Below are 18,012 nucleotides of genomic sequence, written 5' to 3' on the forward strand. Positions count from 1 at the left end.
TACTTAATACATCACTTTTGTTTATTTATAAACTCAGTGCAAGTATTTGTTACCTGGGGGGCAAACAGCTGTACATATCTCTCTTGCAGTGATATAGAGGGCAAACATTTATCATTTTACCCTGTATAACCTTTATACAGAGTAAAATGGATTCATTTGGGGTTTAGATCCCATTGGGAGCTGGGTGTCTGCTTGCTGGAGACAGGTATCCTGCTGAACTGGTTTCAGTCTAGATCTGCAGTTTTGGGGGTGTGGCCCAGACCCTCAGTCTGTGTTGCAGCAGGCTAGCGTGTCTGGCTCAAAAAGGCAGGGTTCTGGAGGTCCAGGCTGTCAGGGAAAATGGGCTCATAGGTAATTTCAGCACATAAGGTGACAGTCCCAATGAGGGTCCCTGTGACCGAATCTGTCACACTCTGGACTTGAGTTTCCTTCATTTCCAGAAAGCATCCCAGCCCCTGAGCTGTTGGTGCTATTCCAGTCTGGGCTGCTCTCGCCTTTCAAAGTTGTTCAACTGTGGATAACTAATTAAATAACCCTTGGAAAAGAGACTTGAAATTGAGCATCTCACACGCTAGGTGGATGCCCCTAGCACCAGCTTATAAAATCATTCTCTCTTTCTGGCCCTGTGAGTCTCCCTGTGTTTTGTCCACTGATTTCAGCTGTGGTCTGTGGACCTTGTTGGAATATAAACAAATTAAGAATAATAACAATACAATAATGAACAATACTACCACGGGCTCTGCAAAATTATATTACAATTGTCTGCGAATTGAATTCACCTGTTTCCACTCCCCATCACTAAACCAGTACACAGTTAAACAGATTCAAGAATTGGTTAGGAATTTGTTCATTGCTTTCCTCAGGGAATCCTTCACCTCCGTGTTTCTCAGGCTGTAGATCAGGGGGTTCAACATGGGGATCACCAGCATGTAAAACACTGAGGCCACTTTGTCTGTGTCCATGGAATAGCTGGAGGTGGGACATAAATACATGAAGAGGAGGGTGCCAAAATACAGGGCCACAGAGGTCAAGTGCAGGTGGAGAAAGCTTTGCGTCGACCCTCAGCGGAGAGGATCTTCAGGATGGTGGAGATGATCTAGACAAAGGAGAGGAGGACAGTCAGAAAGCTGATCACTTGAATGCAGCATGTAAAAGCAAAGATCAAAATCTCATTGATGTGGGTATCAGAACAGGAGAGCACCAACAATGGTGGGATGTCACAGAAGAAATGATTGATGATGTTGGAGCTGCAGAATGACAGCCAAAATGTACAACACGTGTGTATCATTGAATCCACCACCCCCACAGCGTACACCCCAGCCACTAGCTGATTACAAAGCTGCCTGGACATAGTGACCGCATAGAGCAGCGGGTTACAGATGGCCACATAACGGTCATATGCCATCACAGCCAGCAAGAGGCACTCAGCATCTGCAAAAGCGATAGAGAGAGACATTTGCACAGCGCAGGCAGTGTAAGAAATGCTTTTCTTCTCGGCTAAGAAATTCAGCAGCATCTTAGGGGAAATTATCAAGGAAAGTCAGAGGTCACAGAAAGACAAATTCTTGAGGAAAATGTACATGGGGGTGTGGAGTCGGGGATCAATTGTGATTAACAAGATCATCCCCCCATTCCCCAGCAGTGTGACACCATAAATCAGTAGGAACGCCACAAAGAGGGGGACCTGTAGCTCCGGACGATCTGTCAGTCATGAGAGAATGAACTCAGTCGCCTCCGAGTGATTTCCCTCTTCCATCTCCTCTGAACAGAGATCTGGCAGCTACAGAGATGTGGGCAGGTGGATGGTGAGAAAAACCTGTCCCTTCTCTGTAATGAGGTAAGTGAAGATAAATGGAGAACAGTTTCTTAATGGACATCAGTACCTGCTCAGGGAAGGGCTTAGTCCATAGAGCCAGGTGTTCACAGAGGGTCATTCCAGGTGTTCGATAAAATGCACATGCTGTGCAAACACAGTGACACGCAGGTTAATCATGCCCCCCACACAAACACTCCTGTTCACCCATCGGAACAGAAAACAGTGACTTGTGACTCTGCTGTTGGAGAATCAGTCTGAAGAGATTATTCCTTAGCTAAAGAAGGGGTGAGAGTAAAGTGTCAATCTTTCCACCCTTTTTGGGCAAGGGGAGCTCTGTGGCTTACCATGTCAATTTGGGTTAAAGTTGCCTACTGTGCTAATTAATCTTTTTGGTGTTTACTTGACCCTTTATGAAAACCTAGAGACATCATGGGAAGCCCTGGCTTCAGTGACTATGTAATTGCCTATTTTTTCCAACCAAGGAGGTTCCTCCTTTAGCTGAAGGGGTCGGAGTTGGGGCTGAGGCATTCGGTGCTGGAGGTCTAGAATTCAATAGCTGCTGATCCCCATGGTGTCTGCGTGTGTGTGTGTGACTCTAATTCCGGACAATAGAACGTACCTGCTGAGAAGAGAGAGAGAGAGATGTGGTGGCATTTCCCCATCGATAGAAACTGCCAATTTGGAGCATTCGGGAAGTTTTATACTGAGATGTGTGATCTATGGGACATGATTCCTGAAGCAACTGGGAATACCTGAGCTCAGAGAGCCAAAACACGTAATTAATTAATTCAGTAAACCAAAGCCATCCTCAGTGTAATTGGTGCCCTGGGGATTAATTTGACCTACTCTTTCTTACTGTGTTATTAAATGATGCAATTTATACCAGAGTTACAGAGTATGAGGTTTGGGGTATATTTCATCCTGCTGTTTTCAGTGCAAGCTGGGTACTGCGTAGAGCTGATCCATAAAGGAGTTTTTTTTTCTGGAGACCAAAATCTTTTTGCTAAAAACTTAATATTTCAACTCAGATATACCATGGGGTGCCTCAGATATCACACACCACCAATCTCTTGCATGGGCCAGGCTCCCATGCTGGACTACATCCCCCATGATGCATGATGGTCTCTCCTCTTGCTGAACGGCCCTGGAAGATCATCAGAGTCCCACAGCCGTGGTTTAAAGAGGAGGGAAGTTTGGCTTTTTGGATGGAAAGCTGATCATTTCCAGGGAAAAAAATAATTTCATGGAAAAAATAGTTGAATTGAAAATCCAATTTCCCATCAAAATCTTCTCAAGAAAAATTTTCAACCAGCCTTAGCAACACATTTGGAATCAAAGGAACTGAAAGTTAGATACAGGTGAAACATACTAATTATTTGCAGCCATAGCTGATATCTTCACTGCCATTCCTGGTTTCAGAATCACCTCATTGTCCTGGCCCCACTACGTGAAATGTAAAACGTGAAAGATATGTAAGAGTACTCCAGATTATCGAGCTATTTATGGCATGCCAATCACCATGGTATCCTACATTCTTCCATTTCTAGGTTACTCCCCAAAGTAGGAAAGATAGGTTCACTCATTTGGCTTGATGGAGACCACATGATGACCAGAGGAGCTCAGGAGGACACCACAGCGTGCTCCGGACTTCTGCAGTTCACAAAACTATCCCTCTTGCATGCATATTATCTGCACACAGAGCTCAATTTAACATGATAAATAAGTCAAATAAAAATAGTCATGCTCTCATCACAAATATTTATACATTTTCTTTTATAATGTATGTGAAGATATAAGATTACACTGCATCATGTTATTCATACATGTTCCAAACTGAGGCTGGCAAACTGGTCTGTCTTAAACAAAGAAATGTGTGATCTGCTTAATTTTGTATCTAAACAGTAACCAGAGTCATTAAGCAGGAAGGGAAACAAAGGCAGCCCAAAAAGGTGAGGAAAAAGAAGAAGGGAACATCCTTCTACATAGAGTTTTTCTCTTCCGGGAAACAGGTGGAAATGTTTGTATTAGGAGAAAAACTTGATGTTCCAAGTCAGCTATATTCTTTAGTATAATCCATTGGCTTTCTCTGTATTCAGAAACTCCAAAGTCTGTCACTCCAGGTCTGTGCCCAGGAAACACTCTGCCCCCACTTCCTGTAGGAGTCATGCTCATAACTCCTCCTCCTGCCTTTCTGCCTCCTGTGACCCGGAGGTGCCTGGGGCAGTCCTCACTGAAAACGCCATGGTCAGGGCAGGCTGCAAAAAGGAGGATACTCCCCGAACTGGTGGTTAACACTCAATATCTCTGCAGCATCTCTGCAGATGCTGCCACAAAGTATCTCCGAGCAGGCCAGCTCCCTTCTGATTCTTTTGTTTATTTTATTTATTTCCTGTAATTTATAGTCCGTGAAACAGAGTGTGACATTGCACCCCATCATTCTTTATAGAAATAGGCTCATGGCTGTAAATATGACATAACTGGAATATGTTTTATGCTAGATAGGCCATGTTACATATCTCGTCAAAGCTTATGATCTACTGTTTGCATGCATGTATCATTATTTAATCGAAGTTATGAATATTGGCTATTTACTTGTTTGAGTTTAAGTACCCTCAGTGAAGCAGTTGTTCAGCTTCTTGAGAAAAGACTATTCTCTGTAAGTGCCCAATCAAGAAACACTTAAGCTAACAATGACCTTTGAGAGACGCCAATCCACATGTGAGCTTTTCTGGGAATGTGGGGTTGGCCTGTAAGTAACCGAGTCATGCATGGACATGTGACTTGCCATGTGACTCCAAAACTCCATCTTGGAGCTGGATTCTGCAGAGGAGATGGAAAGGGGTTTCCACCCACGAGAGAGAGAGAGTATATACCCCCTTGTGGAAACCCCTCAATTTTGTCTTCAGCTGTCACAAAAGGTAGTCTTTCTACCCCAAGGAGATGCCTGAAAGAAACTGGAAAAAAGGACAGTAACTACAGGGGTGTGATTTATTGCTGGACCCAGACAAGGAGGAAGTGTAGTCTGTAAGAGAGGCTTATTGCAACATCTTTGAGGGTGACATTTATCTGCATTTAGTTTTTTACTGTATTAGGTTTAGACTGACGTGTTTTATTTTATTTTGTTTGGTAATTCATTTTTCTTCTGTCTGTTATTACTTGGAACCACTTAAATTCTACTTTCTGTATTTAATAAAATCACTTTTTACTTAATAAATACTCTGGGTTAATTAATAACACCTGTCAGGGATGGTCTAGATAATACTCAGTTCTGGTGTGAGTGCAGGGGAGGGGAATAGAGGACTAGATTTGACAACTGGTCTTTTCCATGGGCAGCTTCTCTGAGGCCTGGTTTATGCTTAAAAATTAGATCAACAGAGCTCTGTAGCACAGGGCGGGGAAGTTTTTCACAGCCTGTGCGAGGCAGTTAGCTTGTACAGACCCTCAGTGTAATTCTTTCATTGACCGAGCTACTGCCTCTCGGGGACATGGATTAACCACATTGAAGGAAAACCCCTTCCATCAACGTGGAAAGCATCTACACTACGGCGCTGCTGCACACCATAGCTGAGTCAATTTAATGGCCTTAGTATCGACATTCTCTGACTTGATGGGGGGGGGTTCCCCCTTCCCATTAAAGCGATTTTTCTCTCCTTTTCCATCATTCTTCTCCCTCCCTTGTAAAGCTCTTTCCTTCTTTTGATGGGTAAATATGTTCAGAAATTTTTACTCTCAACATAATTCCTTCCTTCCCCTCCCATGAATGTCATTTCAATTAAAGGCTGAAATCCTCTGAAACTGACTTGTTTGCCCATGACTTGGTGGTACCTCTTTCTTTTTCCTCCCTTCACTTACAATGAGTTAAGAGGGATGGAAGCAGTACCTGCTCAGAACTGTAAATTCAGAGTCGAATCTTTCCCTGTTTGCTAACCACACCGATGTTACCCTTAATACCTCTGGAGCTGCTTCCTTGGCCAGAAGAGGTTAAATTTGGCTTTGATGACTTTGAGATTGGATCCCTGGAGCATCTTTGCTCCCAGAAAAACAGGTGTGCTCAGTACATGCAATTAATGTTTTTGCCGTGTCTTTCCTTGTGGAAATGGAACACAGACGGGCAAATCGTCAGCTGGCCTGGATCGCTGTCTCTCCCGTGAGGTCATTTTAGCATGAAAAAAACCTGAGTTGACTGTATTCAACTTTATTTGTTGTTCACCTCTCCAAACATCTCTTTAAGTAATTTCCCAGGGTTGGGACAAAAGATGTCTAGAAATGAGTGAATTTCTTCTGGACTAATCATTTATTGTCAAAAACAATACCATTCGGATTGACCTGAAACTCTTCACAAATGTGTTACAAACATGCCTAATAGCTTTGTACCAAAACACTGTGTGTGTGCGGGGGGGAGATTTAGATGCCGGTCACAAAGCAGCTAGTGTAGGAGGCGGTGGTGGGCCTTCCCTTTGGAATTTTTAGCCCAATAGTTGGGGTGTTCACCTGTGAGGTGGGAGATCCAGGTTCAATTTCCCCTTCTGTCCAGTGTTGGGCAAAGCTCTGTGTGACATTGCACTCCATATGCTTTATGAAAATATGCTTCTGACCAGTTGGGAAACCTAGTCCTATCTCCCTGACAGGGCAGCAGAATCCCCTTCGGTTCTTTTTGTTCAGGCAATTTGGAAATATTGCAGCTGTCCCAGCTTCCCAGTGGAGATTATTCTGCATTCTCACTGAGCTCAGTGTCAGGCTCTGTGTGTGTCTTTGGTGTACAGTTGGCATTGAGTGTGTTGTATGCAGTGGGCAATGTGTGTGTTCTGTGTAGTGGGCACTCTCTGTGTGTGTTTACTGGTCATTATGTGTGTGTGTGTGCTTGGTGTGCATTGGGCACTATGTGTGTTCATGTGTTGGGGGGTACAGTGGAGATGAATGTCAAATGGAGGCAGGTGCGTTTCCCTTGCCCTTCCCAGTGCTCAGACTGGTGTCCCCCCTCCTCCCAGTGCAAGGCTCCTTCTAAGATCATAGAATCACAGGACTGGAAGGGACCTCGAGAGGTCATCTAGTCCACTTCCTTGCACGCATGGCAGTGCTAAATATTATCTAGACCATCCCTGACTGGTGTTTGTCTAACCTGCTCTTAAAAATCTCCAATGGTGGAGATTCTACAACATTCTTAGGCAAGTTATTCCAGTACATAGCCACCCTCACTGTTGGGATGTTTTTCCTAATGTCCAACCTAAACCCCCGTTTCTGCAATTGAAGTCCATCAGTTCTTGTACTATCCTGCCCCCCGCCCCCACATGTTACTTTGCAGTTTTATTCCTAAACTCTGTTTCACAGATTATAAATAATAGGAAATAAATAAAATTAAGAAAAGAATAATTGGGACAGAGCTGGGATGCTCGGAGTTATTTTGCAGCATCTTCGCAGATCTTCAGTGTTAACCTACTAGTTTGGGGAATATCCTCCTTTTTGCAGCCTGCCCTGCCCTTGGCATTTTCACTGAGGACTGCCCCAGGCACCTCCGGATCACAGGAAGGAGAAAGCCAGAAGGAGGATTTATGAGCATGAGTTTTAGAGGAAGTAGGGGCATAGTGTTTCCTGTGCAGAGACCTGGAGTGACGGACTTGGGAGTTTCTGAATACAGAGATTGTTGGCTGTAGGTTTTTTTCTACAGGTATTCAGGGAATCAGGACTTTGTGTACACTCTTTATAACCCCTCCTCCAAGGATTATAGCAAAGAATATAGCTTACTTGGATCATCAATTTTTCCTCCTAATACAATCAATCCTGCAATGCCTCACAGGTTGGCACCACTTAGGAGAAGGGGGCACTGATACGCTCTGGAGCACTGATAATACCAGGAAAGCCTGAACACCCATAGGGTATAAGTTCTGCTACCATAGTGAAGAAGGGAAGAGTCATCACTGGGCCTGTCAGGGATCTCCTTGTGGGGAGGTGATGACCACATTGTCCTTGTGCATCTTCAGCCACGGATCATTGCATGGGCCCATTCATTGGGGGACCTCACCCTTTCATGTCAATCGAACACTATTGTCATCAACCCAGACTAATCAGCAGCTGTGTCACAACCTTGTAATGCCTTGCTGAAGTGGCTTCCCCCTAGGCCACTCACAAACAACCATCTAGCATGCAAATCACACCCTGAGCGTGTGTGTGTGTAACTACAGCCTGGCCAGGAATAATTGGGTTACTCTCAGGCTCTCACCACCCTTGGTTATACTGCAGGGAGACCCCAGCACGCTCCCTAGTCTTTGATTTCGCTCCAGAAATGGATGTCCTGTGTTCCCCAGTACTCTCCTGGACAACACAAGGTACATTGTCCATTATTTCTTTAATAGCAGTAACATGCATACAACTTAGCTTCTCAGACACTCCTATTTAAATGCACTGGACCAGATAAAACAATAAAACAAACTTAATTGACTACAAAGATAGATTTTAAGTGAGTGCAAGTAAGGAAGCATAGAAGTCAGACATGGCTACAAGAAAAATAAAGCTATAATGAAACTCGTGCTTAAGTTAAAAAATGATGTGAAATTCAAAGCGAAACTTTCCTCACCACATGCTTTCAGCAGTCTTGCTGACCAAACTTCTTAGGTCAGGAACCATCCCCCAGTCCAATGGCTGATTCCTTTATCCCTTTATTCAGACGCAATGAATCAATGGGGGGGGGGAGGGAGAGGGAGAGGGAGAGGGAGAGGGAGAGAGAGAGAGAGAGAGAGAGAGAGAGAGAGAGAGAGAGAGCAGGGCCTTGGGATGTCTGCCTCTTCTTTTTTATAGTCCTACCCACCCTTTGAGAAACATTTCCACCTGGTTACCAGAAGACAAAATGTCTATGTAGAAGGATATTCCCTGCTGCTTTTTCCTCACGTTTTTAGGCTACCTTTGTTTCCCTTCCTGTTTGACGACTCTTGTTTTACTGTTTAGATACAAAATTAAGCAGAGCACACGTTTCTTTGTTTAAGACAGACCAGTTTGCCAGCCTTAGTTTGCAATATGTATTAAGAGCATGATACAGTGTCATATTATGACTTCACATACATTATCAAAAAATCTGTGTTAATATTTGTGGTGAGAGCATGACTATTTCTAGTTGACTCATAGATTTATTTGGCATATTACAGCACAGCTTTGTGTGCAGATAATATGCATGCAAGAGGGATAGTTTGTGAACTGAAGAAGTCCATATCATGGTGTGGTTTCCTCCTGAGCTCCTCAGGTCACCATGTGGTCTTCATCAGGCAAAAATGAGTGAATCTATCTTTCCTATTTTGGAGAGTAACCTAGAAGGAAAGGACATAGAATACCATGGTGACTGGCATTCTATAAATAGATGGACAATCTGGAGTACTCTTACTTGTTTTACAGGTTTTACATTCGACCTATTTGGACCAGGACAGTGAGGTGATTCTGAAATTTGGAATGACTGAGAAGATATCAGCTACACCTGCAAAGAATTAGGACTTTTCTGTTCCTTGATTCCAAATTTCTTCCTAAGGCTGTTTGAAAATTTTTCTTGAGATTTTTTATGATGGGTAATTGGATTTTCCTTTTAACTATTTTTTCCATGAAATTATCTTTTCCCTGGAAACTATCAGCATTCCATAAAAACACCAAACACCCCTCTTCCCTAAACCATGGCTTTGGGACTCTGGTGAAGTTCCAGAGCATTTCAGCAAGAGGAGAGACCATCATGCATCATGGGGGATGTAGTCCAACCTGGGAGCCAGGAACATGGAAGAGATTGGTGCTGTGTGGTATCTGATGCACCCCTATAGTATTTCCGAGCAAAAAGATTTCGGTCTCCACAAAAAAAAAAAAAAAACCAACAACAACAACACTTTGTGGATCAGCTCTATACTGTACTTGGCTTGCACTGAAAAAATCAGGATGAAATAAACCACTAACCTCATACTCTGTAACTCTGGTAGAAATTGCATCATTTAACAACACAGTAGGGAAGAGTAGGACAAATTAATCCCCAGGGCACCAATTACACCAAGGTGGCTTTGGTTCACTGATTGTGTTAATTAGGTGTTATGGCTCTCTGAGCTCAGTTATTCCCAGTTGCTTCAGGAATCATGTCCCATAGATCACACATCTCAGTATAAAATTTCCCAAATGCAACTAATTGGCAGTTTCTTTCGATGGGGAAATGCCACCACATCTCTATCTCTCTTCTCAGCAGGTAGGTGCTATCGTCCTGAATTACAGTCACACGCACACACGCAGACACCATGGGGATCAGCAGGTATTAAATTCCAGACCTCCAGCACTAAAAGCATCAGCCTGAACTCCGACCCCTTCAGCTAAAGGAGCGACCTCATGCGTTGGAAAAAAATAGGTAATTAAAAAATCACTGAAGCCAGGGCTTCCCATGATGTCACTGGGTTTTCATACAGGCTCAAGTAAATGCCAAAAAGCTTAATTAACACAGTAAGCAACTTTACCCCAAATGGACATGCCAAGCCACAGAGCTCCCCTTGCCCAAAAAGGGTGGAAAGATTGACACTTCTTAACTCTCACCCCTTCTTTAGCGAAGGAATAATCCCTTCAGACTGATTCTCTCACAGCAGAGTCACAAGTCATTGTTTTGTGTTTGGATTAGTGAACAGGAGTGTGTGTGTGGTAGGACATGATTAACCTGCGTGTCATTGTATTTGCACAGTGTTTGCATCTTATCGAACACCTGGAATGACCAGCTGTGAACATCTGGCTCTGTGGACGAATCCCTTCCCGGAGCGGGTACTGATGTCCACTAAGAAATTGATCTCTGTCTTCACTTCTTTCTTTATAGAGAAGAGGCAGGTTTTCTGCACCATTCACCTGCCCACATCTCTGTAGCAGCCTCATCTCTGTTCAGAGGAGATGGAAAGGGGAAATTACTCAGAGGTGACTGAGTTCATTCTCTCAGGACTAACAGATCATCCGGAGCTGCAGCTTCCCCTGTTCGGGGTGTTCCTACTGATTTATGCTTTCACCGTGGTGGGGAATGGGGGGATGATCTTGTTAATCACGATTGATCCCCGACTCCACACCCCCATGTACTTTTTCCTCAGGAATTTGTCTTTCTGTGACCTCTGCCTTTCCTCGACAATTTCTCCGAAGATGCTGCTGAATTTATTAGCCGAGAGGAAAAGCATTTCTTTTACTGCCTGCGCTGTGCAAATGTCTCTCTCTATCGCTTTTGCAGATATCGAGGGCTTCTTGCTGACTGTCATGGCATATGACCGTTATGTGGCCATCTGTAACCCACTGCTCTATGCGGTCACCATGTCCAGGCAGCTTTGTAAACAGCTGGTGGCTGGGGTGTACGCTGTGGGGTTGGTGGATTCAGTGATTCCCACATGTGTTACATTTCGGCTGTCATTCTGTAGTTCGAACATAATCAATCATTTCTTCTGTGACATCCCCCCGCTGCTGGCGCTCTCCTGTTCTGACACCCGCATCAATGAGATTATGATGTTTGCTTTCACATTATGCATTACAGTGAGCATCTTTGTGACCATCCTCCTCTCCTATGTCTATATCACCTCCACCATCCTGCAGATACGCTCCGCGGAGGGACGTCGCAAAGCCTTCTCTACCTGCTCTTTCCACTTGACTGCGGTGGTCCTGTTTTATGGCACCCAACTCTTCATGTATTTACGTCCCACCTCCAGCTATTCCATGGACACGGACAAAATAGTCTCAGTGTTTTACTCGCTGGTGATCCCCATGTTGAACCCCCTCATCTACAGCCTGAGGAACACGGAGGTGAAGGACGCCCTGAGGAGAGCAATGAATAAACTGCTAACCAATTCTTGAATCTGTTTAACTCAGTCCTGGTTTAGTGATGGGGAGTGGAAACAGGTGAATTTAATACCCATCCCATTACAATATAATTTTGCAGAGCCCATGGGAGTATTGTTCATTATTATATTGTTATTATTAATAATTTGTTTGTATTCCAATGAGGCCTGCAGGCCCCAACTAAAATCAGGGCTTTATTAGGCTATTACCCCATCAAAATTCCAGTAGGCACCTGTTTCAGATGTGTGAATATTTGTGACGTGCTTCAAAAATATAGAAGCATTTGTATTGGGGAAGAAGATGAGGGCATCTAATCTTTCTCCTTCTGCTTTGTGGTGGGTTTGGTTTTTGTCATGCAGTTGCAAGTATGAAGTGTGTGGTTTCCATGGCTGAACTAAAGGGAGTTTTGCACCTTCCACCCTCCTGATCCTCTGCAGCCCTTTATGTCCTCTGTGGGGTTCTTGTGTAGATTTTCACCTCGTTTCTATCCATGCATGTGGAGGAGAAAGGTGATTTCCATCAAAATGGCATTTATTTTAAGTTTAGGGAGCAACAAAATAAGTAAAAACAAGGGTAACATATCCGAAAGAGAACATGGTGTGTGTGCGTCCACTGTGAGAATCTGCACTGAACTGAATACAAAATATTATGGAAAAGGTGAGTTTTCTCCAGCACATAAATTAAACAGAAAGAAAAAGTCATATCAGACACTAGATGTTCATATCACATCAGCAGGTTAGTTATGAGGTCTTACACTTAGTTCTTAGTACTATGGACTCTGAAGAATAGGGATTCTGGGAATTGTACAGCTCGGGTTACGGAGATTGAGAAATGGATAGAGTTGGGCCAAGAGCTGATTTTTGAGTTCATGGGTGGTTACAAAAAATTGAAAAACAAATTCAGTTCAACCTGAACCAAATCTGAAAATTCCTTAAATGTTTGGCAAATTAAAAATATTGACAGAAATGTCCTGTGGGATAGAAGGAACTATTTAACATGACCAGAAATGGAACATTTTCTTTCCTTCCTGAATACTTTTTGATGTCAAAGCAAAGACAATGTAGGGCCACACTGACAAAAGTGGTGGGAATGGAAGAGGTGGTAATGGTGCTGCTTCCCTTGTAGACTTTAACCCAGTGATTAGATCACTCCCGTTGGTAGTGGGAGATTCCGGTCAATCCTCCCTCTCTCTGATGGGGAGAAACAATTTGAAAGTGGGTCTCACACATTGCTGGACAGTATCCTGGCGACTGGGCTATGTTCTGTCCTGCATCATTCTCAGACTTGGTGTACGCTACTGCTGTAAATTGATCTAAGTTACGCTACTTCAAGTTGACTAAGTTAGTCTGACTTATAGCGGTGTCCACACCGTGCTAAGTCAATCGGAGAGTTACGTAACTGAAGTAGTGTAAAACAGATTATCCGACAAAGTAGGTGTAGACCAGCCCTGAGAAAGATCCATTGTGGAACATAGTGTCTGAGTGAGGTGGAGTACAGACTTCAACAGGTGAGAGCTCTCCCATCGATTTAGCATGTCTTCCCCAGACCTACTTAATCAAGACCATTTCATCTATCGCAGTAGTCCCGATTTAGCCAGTTGTGTAGATATGGCCTCAGTCTCTCCTGTTGAAGCTGTTGCATTGTGGATAAAACACGGGAAGAATCACAGGGCCAGAAAGAGAGATTGACTCCATAGACAAGTGGTTCGGGGCACCAACATGCTCAACTTCATGTCTCTGTTACAATGGTTTTTTAATTAGTTTTCCACCATAGAACAACATTGAAAGGAGAGATTGAGAGCAACCCAGACTGGAATAGCACATCACTCATGGGCTTCGATGCTTTCTGCAAATACAGGAAACCCAAGTGCACATCTTTGCCCAGCACTGGACAGAAGGGGGAATTGAACCTGGATCTCCCACCTCATAACTGAACACCCTACCTATTGAGCTAAAAATTACAAAGAGAGGGAGCATCACCACCTCCTACCAGTGGCTGCTTTGCGACCGGCACCTAAATCCTCCTACCCACACACATTGTTTTGGGACAAGACTATGAGGAGACTTAGTAACACATTTGTGAATAGTTTCAGGTCAACCCTCAACGGCATTGTTTTTTTCCAATAAATTATTAATAAATTTAATAGTGAATAGTGCAAGTTCATGCATTTAGGGATTAATAAGAAGATTTTTTGTTATAAACTGGGGACACATCACTTGGAAGTAACAGAGGAGGAGAAGGACCTCATAGTAGTGGTTGACCGCAGGATGACTATGAGCCACCAATGTGATATGTCTGTGAAAAAAAGCTAATGAGGTCTTGGGATGCATCAGGTGAGGTATTTCCAGTAGAGATAAGGAGGTGTTAGTATCATTATCCAAGGCACTAATGAGACCTCCTCTGGAATATTGTGTGCAGTTCTGGTCTCCTAGGTTTAAGAAAGATGAATTCAAACTGGAACAGGTACAGAAAAGGGCTACTGGGATGATCCGAGAAATGAAAAACCTGTCTTATGAAAGGAGACTCAAGAAGTTTGCCTTGTTTAGCCTAACCAAAAGAAGGCTGAGGGGAGATATGATTACACTCAATACATGTATCAAAGGGATAAATACCACGGAGGGAGAAGAATTATTTAAGCTCAGTACCAATGTGGACACAAGAACAAATGGATATAAAGTGGCCATCAGGAAGTCTTGACTTGAAATTAGACAGAGGTTTCTAACCATCAGAGGAGTGAAGTTCTGGAACAGCCTTCTAAGGGAAGCAGTGGGGGCCAAAGACTTATCTGGATTTAAGATTAAACTCAATAAGTTTACATAGGAGATGATATGATGTGATAGCCTAATTTTGGCAATTAATTGATCTTCAACTATTAGCAGTGGATATGCCGAATGGCCTGTGATGGGATGTTAGATGGGGTGGGATCTGAGTTACTACAGAGAATTCTTTCCTGGGTGCCTGGCTGGTGAGTCTTGCCCACGTGCTTAGGGTTTAGCTGATCTCCATATTTGTGGTTGAGAAGGAATTTTCTTCCAGGGCAGATTGTCAGAGGGGGTTTTCGCCGTCCTCTGCAGCGTGGGGAACAGGTCACTTGCTGGAGAATTCTCTGCACCTCAAAGTCTTTCAAGCACAATTTGAGGACTTCAATAGCACAGACAGAGGTCAGAGGTTTGTTACAGGAGTGGGTGGGTGAGATTCTGTGGCCTGCATTGTACAGGAGGTGAGACTAGACAATCATAATGGTCCCTTCTGACTTTAAAGTCTATGATTCTATGATTAGTCCAGAAGAAATTCACCCATTTCTAGATACTTTCATGTTCCAATGCTGGGAAATTACATAAAAAGACTTTTGGAGAGGTGACCAACACATGAAGTGGAATACAGTCACCTCAGTTTCGTATCATATTAAAAAGACATCATGGGAGAGAGAGCGATCCAGACCAGCTGATGCTCTGGACCTCTGTGTTCCATTTCACAAGGAAGGCAACAACATTAATGGCATGTGCGGTGCACACCTGTAGTCCTGGGAGTAAAGATGCTCCAGGAAGCAAATCTCAAAGTCATCCCAGAAAGCAGCTCCAGAGGTATTAAGGGTAACAATGGTGTTGTTAGCAAACAGGAAAAATTCAACTCTTAGTCTGATTTTTACAGTTCTGAGAAGGTATAGCTTCTGCCCCAAACTCACTGTATGTGAAGGGAGGAAAAACAAAGAGGTACCACCAAGTCATGGGCAAACAAGTCAATTTCAGAGCATTTCAGCCTTTAATTGAAATGACAGTAGGCCATTCATGGGAAGGGAAGTAAGGAATAATCCTGAGAGGAGAAAATTTAACTTTTCGGAACATATTTACCAATCAAAAGAAGGAAAGAATTTTATCAAGGGAGGGAGAAGAGTGACAGGAAAAGGACAGAAAAATCACTTCAATGGGAAGGTGGAAAGCTCCCACATCCATTCAGGGCATTTGTATACTAAGGCCATTACACTGACTCAGCTATGATGGTCAGCAGTACCACAGTGTAGATGCTTTCCACATCGATGGAAGGGGTTTTTCCATCGATGTAGTTAATCCAGGTCAACAAGAGGCAGTAGCTACATCAGTGGAAGAATTACACTGAGGGTGAGTACAAGCTAACTGCCTCGCACAGAGTATGAAAAGATTCCCCCCGCCCCCATGCGACAGAGCTCTATTGATCTAATTTTTAAGCATAAACCAGTCCTCAGAGAAGCTGCCGATGGAAAAGACCAGTTGGGAAATCTAGTCCCATCTCCCTGCCATGGCAGCAGAATCCCCTTCGGTTCTTTTTGTTCAGGCTCGTTGGAAATATTCTAGCTGTCCGAGCTTCCCTGTAGAGATTCTTCTGTACTCTGATTGAGCTCAGTGTCAGGCTGTGTGTGTGTAGTGGGCACTCTGTGTGTGTGTGTTTGGTGTGCATTGGGCACTATGTGTGTGCATGTGGTGGGGGTACACAGGAGCTGAATGTCAAGTGGAGGCAGATGTGTGTCCCTTGCCCTGCCCAGTGCTCAGGCTGGCGTCCCCCCCCCCCCAGTGCAGGGCTCCTTGTGCGATCATAGAATCACAGGACTGGAACTGACCTTGGGAGGTCATCTAGTCCACTCCCCTGCACTCATGGCAGTTCTAAGTATAATCTAGACCATCCCTGACACGTGTTTGTCTAACATGCTCTTAAAAATCTCCAATGGTGCAGATTCCAAAACCGTCCTGGGCAAGTTATTCCAGTACTTAGCCATTCTCACTGTTGGGATGTCTTTCCTAATGTCCAATCTAAACTGCACTTGCTGCAATTGAAGTCCATCAGTTATGTATGGAGGGTGTACAATATCTCAAAGGTAATGAAATATTCGGCAATATCACTGGACTCATCATACTGCGGACATAGTCGCTCCTATTTGGGTATTTTTGGGGAAGTGGGGCCAGCTTCTGGAGGGTTTTGTCTCTTCCACTCCATAACAGCCAGTTCAGGCTTCTGGGCCTCAATCTGGGCCTGTATTTCTCTGTCTCTTAACCCCAGGGCTCATTGTAACTGGCTTCCTCAGCTTCCAGAGTCCTTCTGTGCGAAGTTGCCTCTGCTTCTTTCAGCTTCAATGGAAACTCCTGGTCCTTAGCTTTCTCTTCTGTTTCCCGTCTGGCCAGCTCTAGTTTAGCAGTTGTCTCACTGGTAGTCATTTCCCTGCTTTTTTCTGCTGGGCCACACCCCTCTGCAGTTCACTGAAACTAAGATTCACTTAGCTCAGGGGCTTCTTTGTTAACAGAGGCTTTTCCAGCACCCAGTGTTCAGTCTTTCTGGGCATTTTGCAACTTGTGCACTTCTAGCTTCTTCTGATCTTCACTCTTACTTATTTTGCTTATTTTTCTGTCCCTATTTCCCTTATCTGAAATAAGCAAACAGAAAATAACAAACCAGTAACCACTTTGTCTGTTCTCCACCCACCACACCCAAAACTGACTTAAAATCACTACTAATGTCTCAAAGCAATCCACTGTGCACAGATCATGCTCCACAAGAGCTTAGATACTCTCCCTCTTGTGGGTGGAAACCCCTTCCCGCAGAAGAGAGAAGGGGTAGAACGTCACAGTCTGTTTCACGGACTATAAATGATAGGAAATAAATAAAATTAACAGAAGAATCGGAAGGAAGCTCACCTGCTCTGAGATATTTTGTAGCAGCATCTGCAGAGATGCTGCAGAGATCTTCAGTGTTAACCACCAGTTTGAGGAATATCCTCCTTTTGGCAGCCTGCCCTGACTTTGGCATTTTCACTGATGACTGCCCCAGGCACCTCTGGGTCACAGGAGGCACAGAAGCCAGGACGAGGCATTATGAGCATGACTCCTAGAGGAAGTAGGGGCACCGTGTTTCCTGGGCACAGAGCTGGAGTGACAGACTTCAGAGTTTCTGAATACAGAGAACAGGGTACAACTCAGGAGAAGGGGGTACTAATATGCCCTGGAGCACTGATAATACTAGCCAAGCCTACACAACCGAGGGGGTTAATTTCTGCTACCATGGTGAAGAAGAGAAGAGTCATCACTGGGCCTGCCATGGATCTCCTTGGGGGGAGGAGATGACCACAATGTCCTTGTGCATCTGCAGCCATTGATCAATGCATGGGCCCATCCCTGTGGTGACTTCAAAGGTGTGGCGCTGACTGACAGGAGTGTTTGAATGACATGAAAGGGTGGTGTTACTGGGATATTTTCTAGGTTCTTGGCTGTCACATACCAGGGTCCAACCCAATCTAATCAGCAGCTGTGTCACACCTGCCTGCAACCTCTGAAATGTTATTTTTATATGGATATCCGGAATAACGTTCTTTAATGGAGTTCTTTGGATTGATAAGATCCCCCCAGTTACCAACAGGTCAGCTGGGT

The 18,012-nt window shown here is 44.0% G+C and overlaps 1 protein-coding gene and 1 pseudogene across 1 annotated transcript; one reads left to right on the forward strand and one right to left on the reverse strand.

The window, feature by feature from the left end:
* Positions 1-824: 824 nt before the first annotated feature.
* LOC141989841 (olfactory receptor 5AR1-like) lies at positions 825-1,762 on the reverse strand (annotated as a pseudogene).
* Positions 1,763-10,696: 8,934 nt separating this feature from the next.
* LOC141989842 (olfactory receptor 5AR1-like) lies at positions 10,697-11,635 on the forward strand. Its single transcript, XM_074956762.1, has one exon. It carries the CDS (start codon positions 10,697-10,699, stop codon positions 11,633-11,635), a length of 939 nt encoding a protein of 312 aa, XP_074812863.1.
* Positions 11,636-18,012: the final 6,377 nt, after the last annotated feature.

This window comes from Natator depressus, chromosome 6 (assembly GCF_965152275.1).
Source record: "Natator depressus isolate rNatDep1 chromosome 6, rNatDep2.hap1, whole genome shotgun sequence".
NCBI classification, from domain to species: Eukaryota; Metazoa; Chordata; order Testudines; family Cheloniidae; genus Natator; species Natator depressus.

Excerpts from the sequence above, each read along its gene's own strand:
- LOC141989842 (XM_074956762.1), top strand. The coding sequence starts at position 10,697 with ATGGAAAGGGGAAATTACTCAGAGGTGACTGAGTTCATTCTCTCAGGA.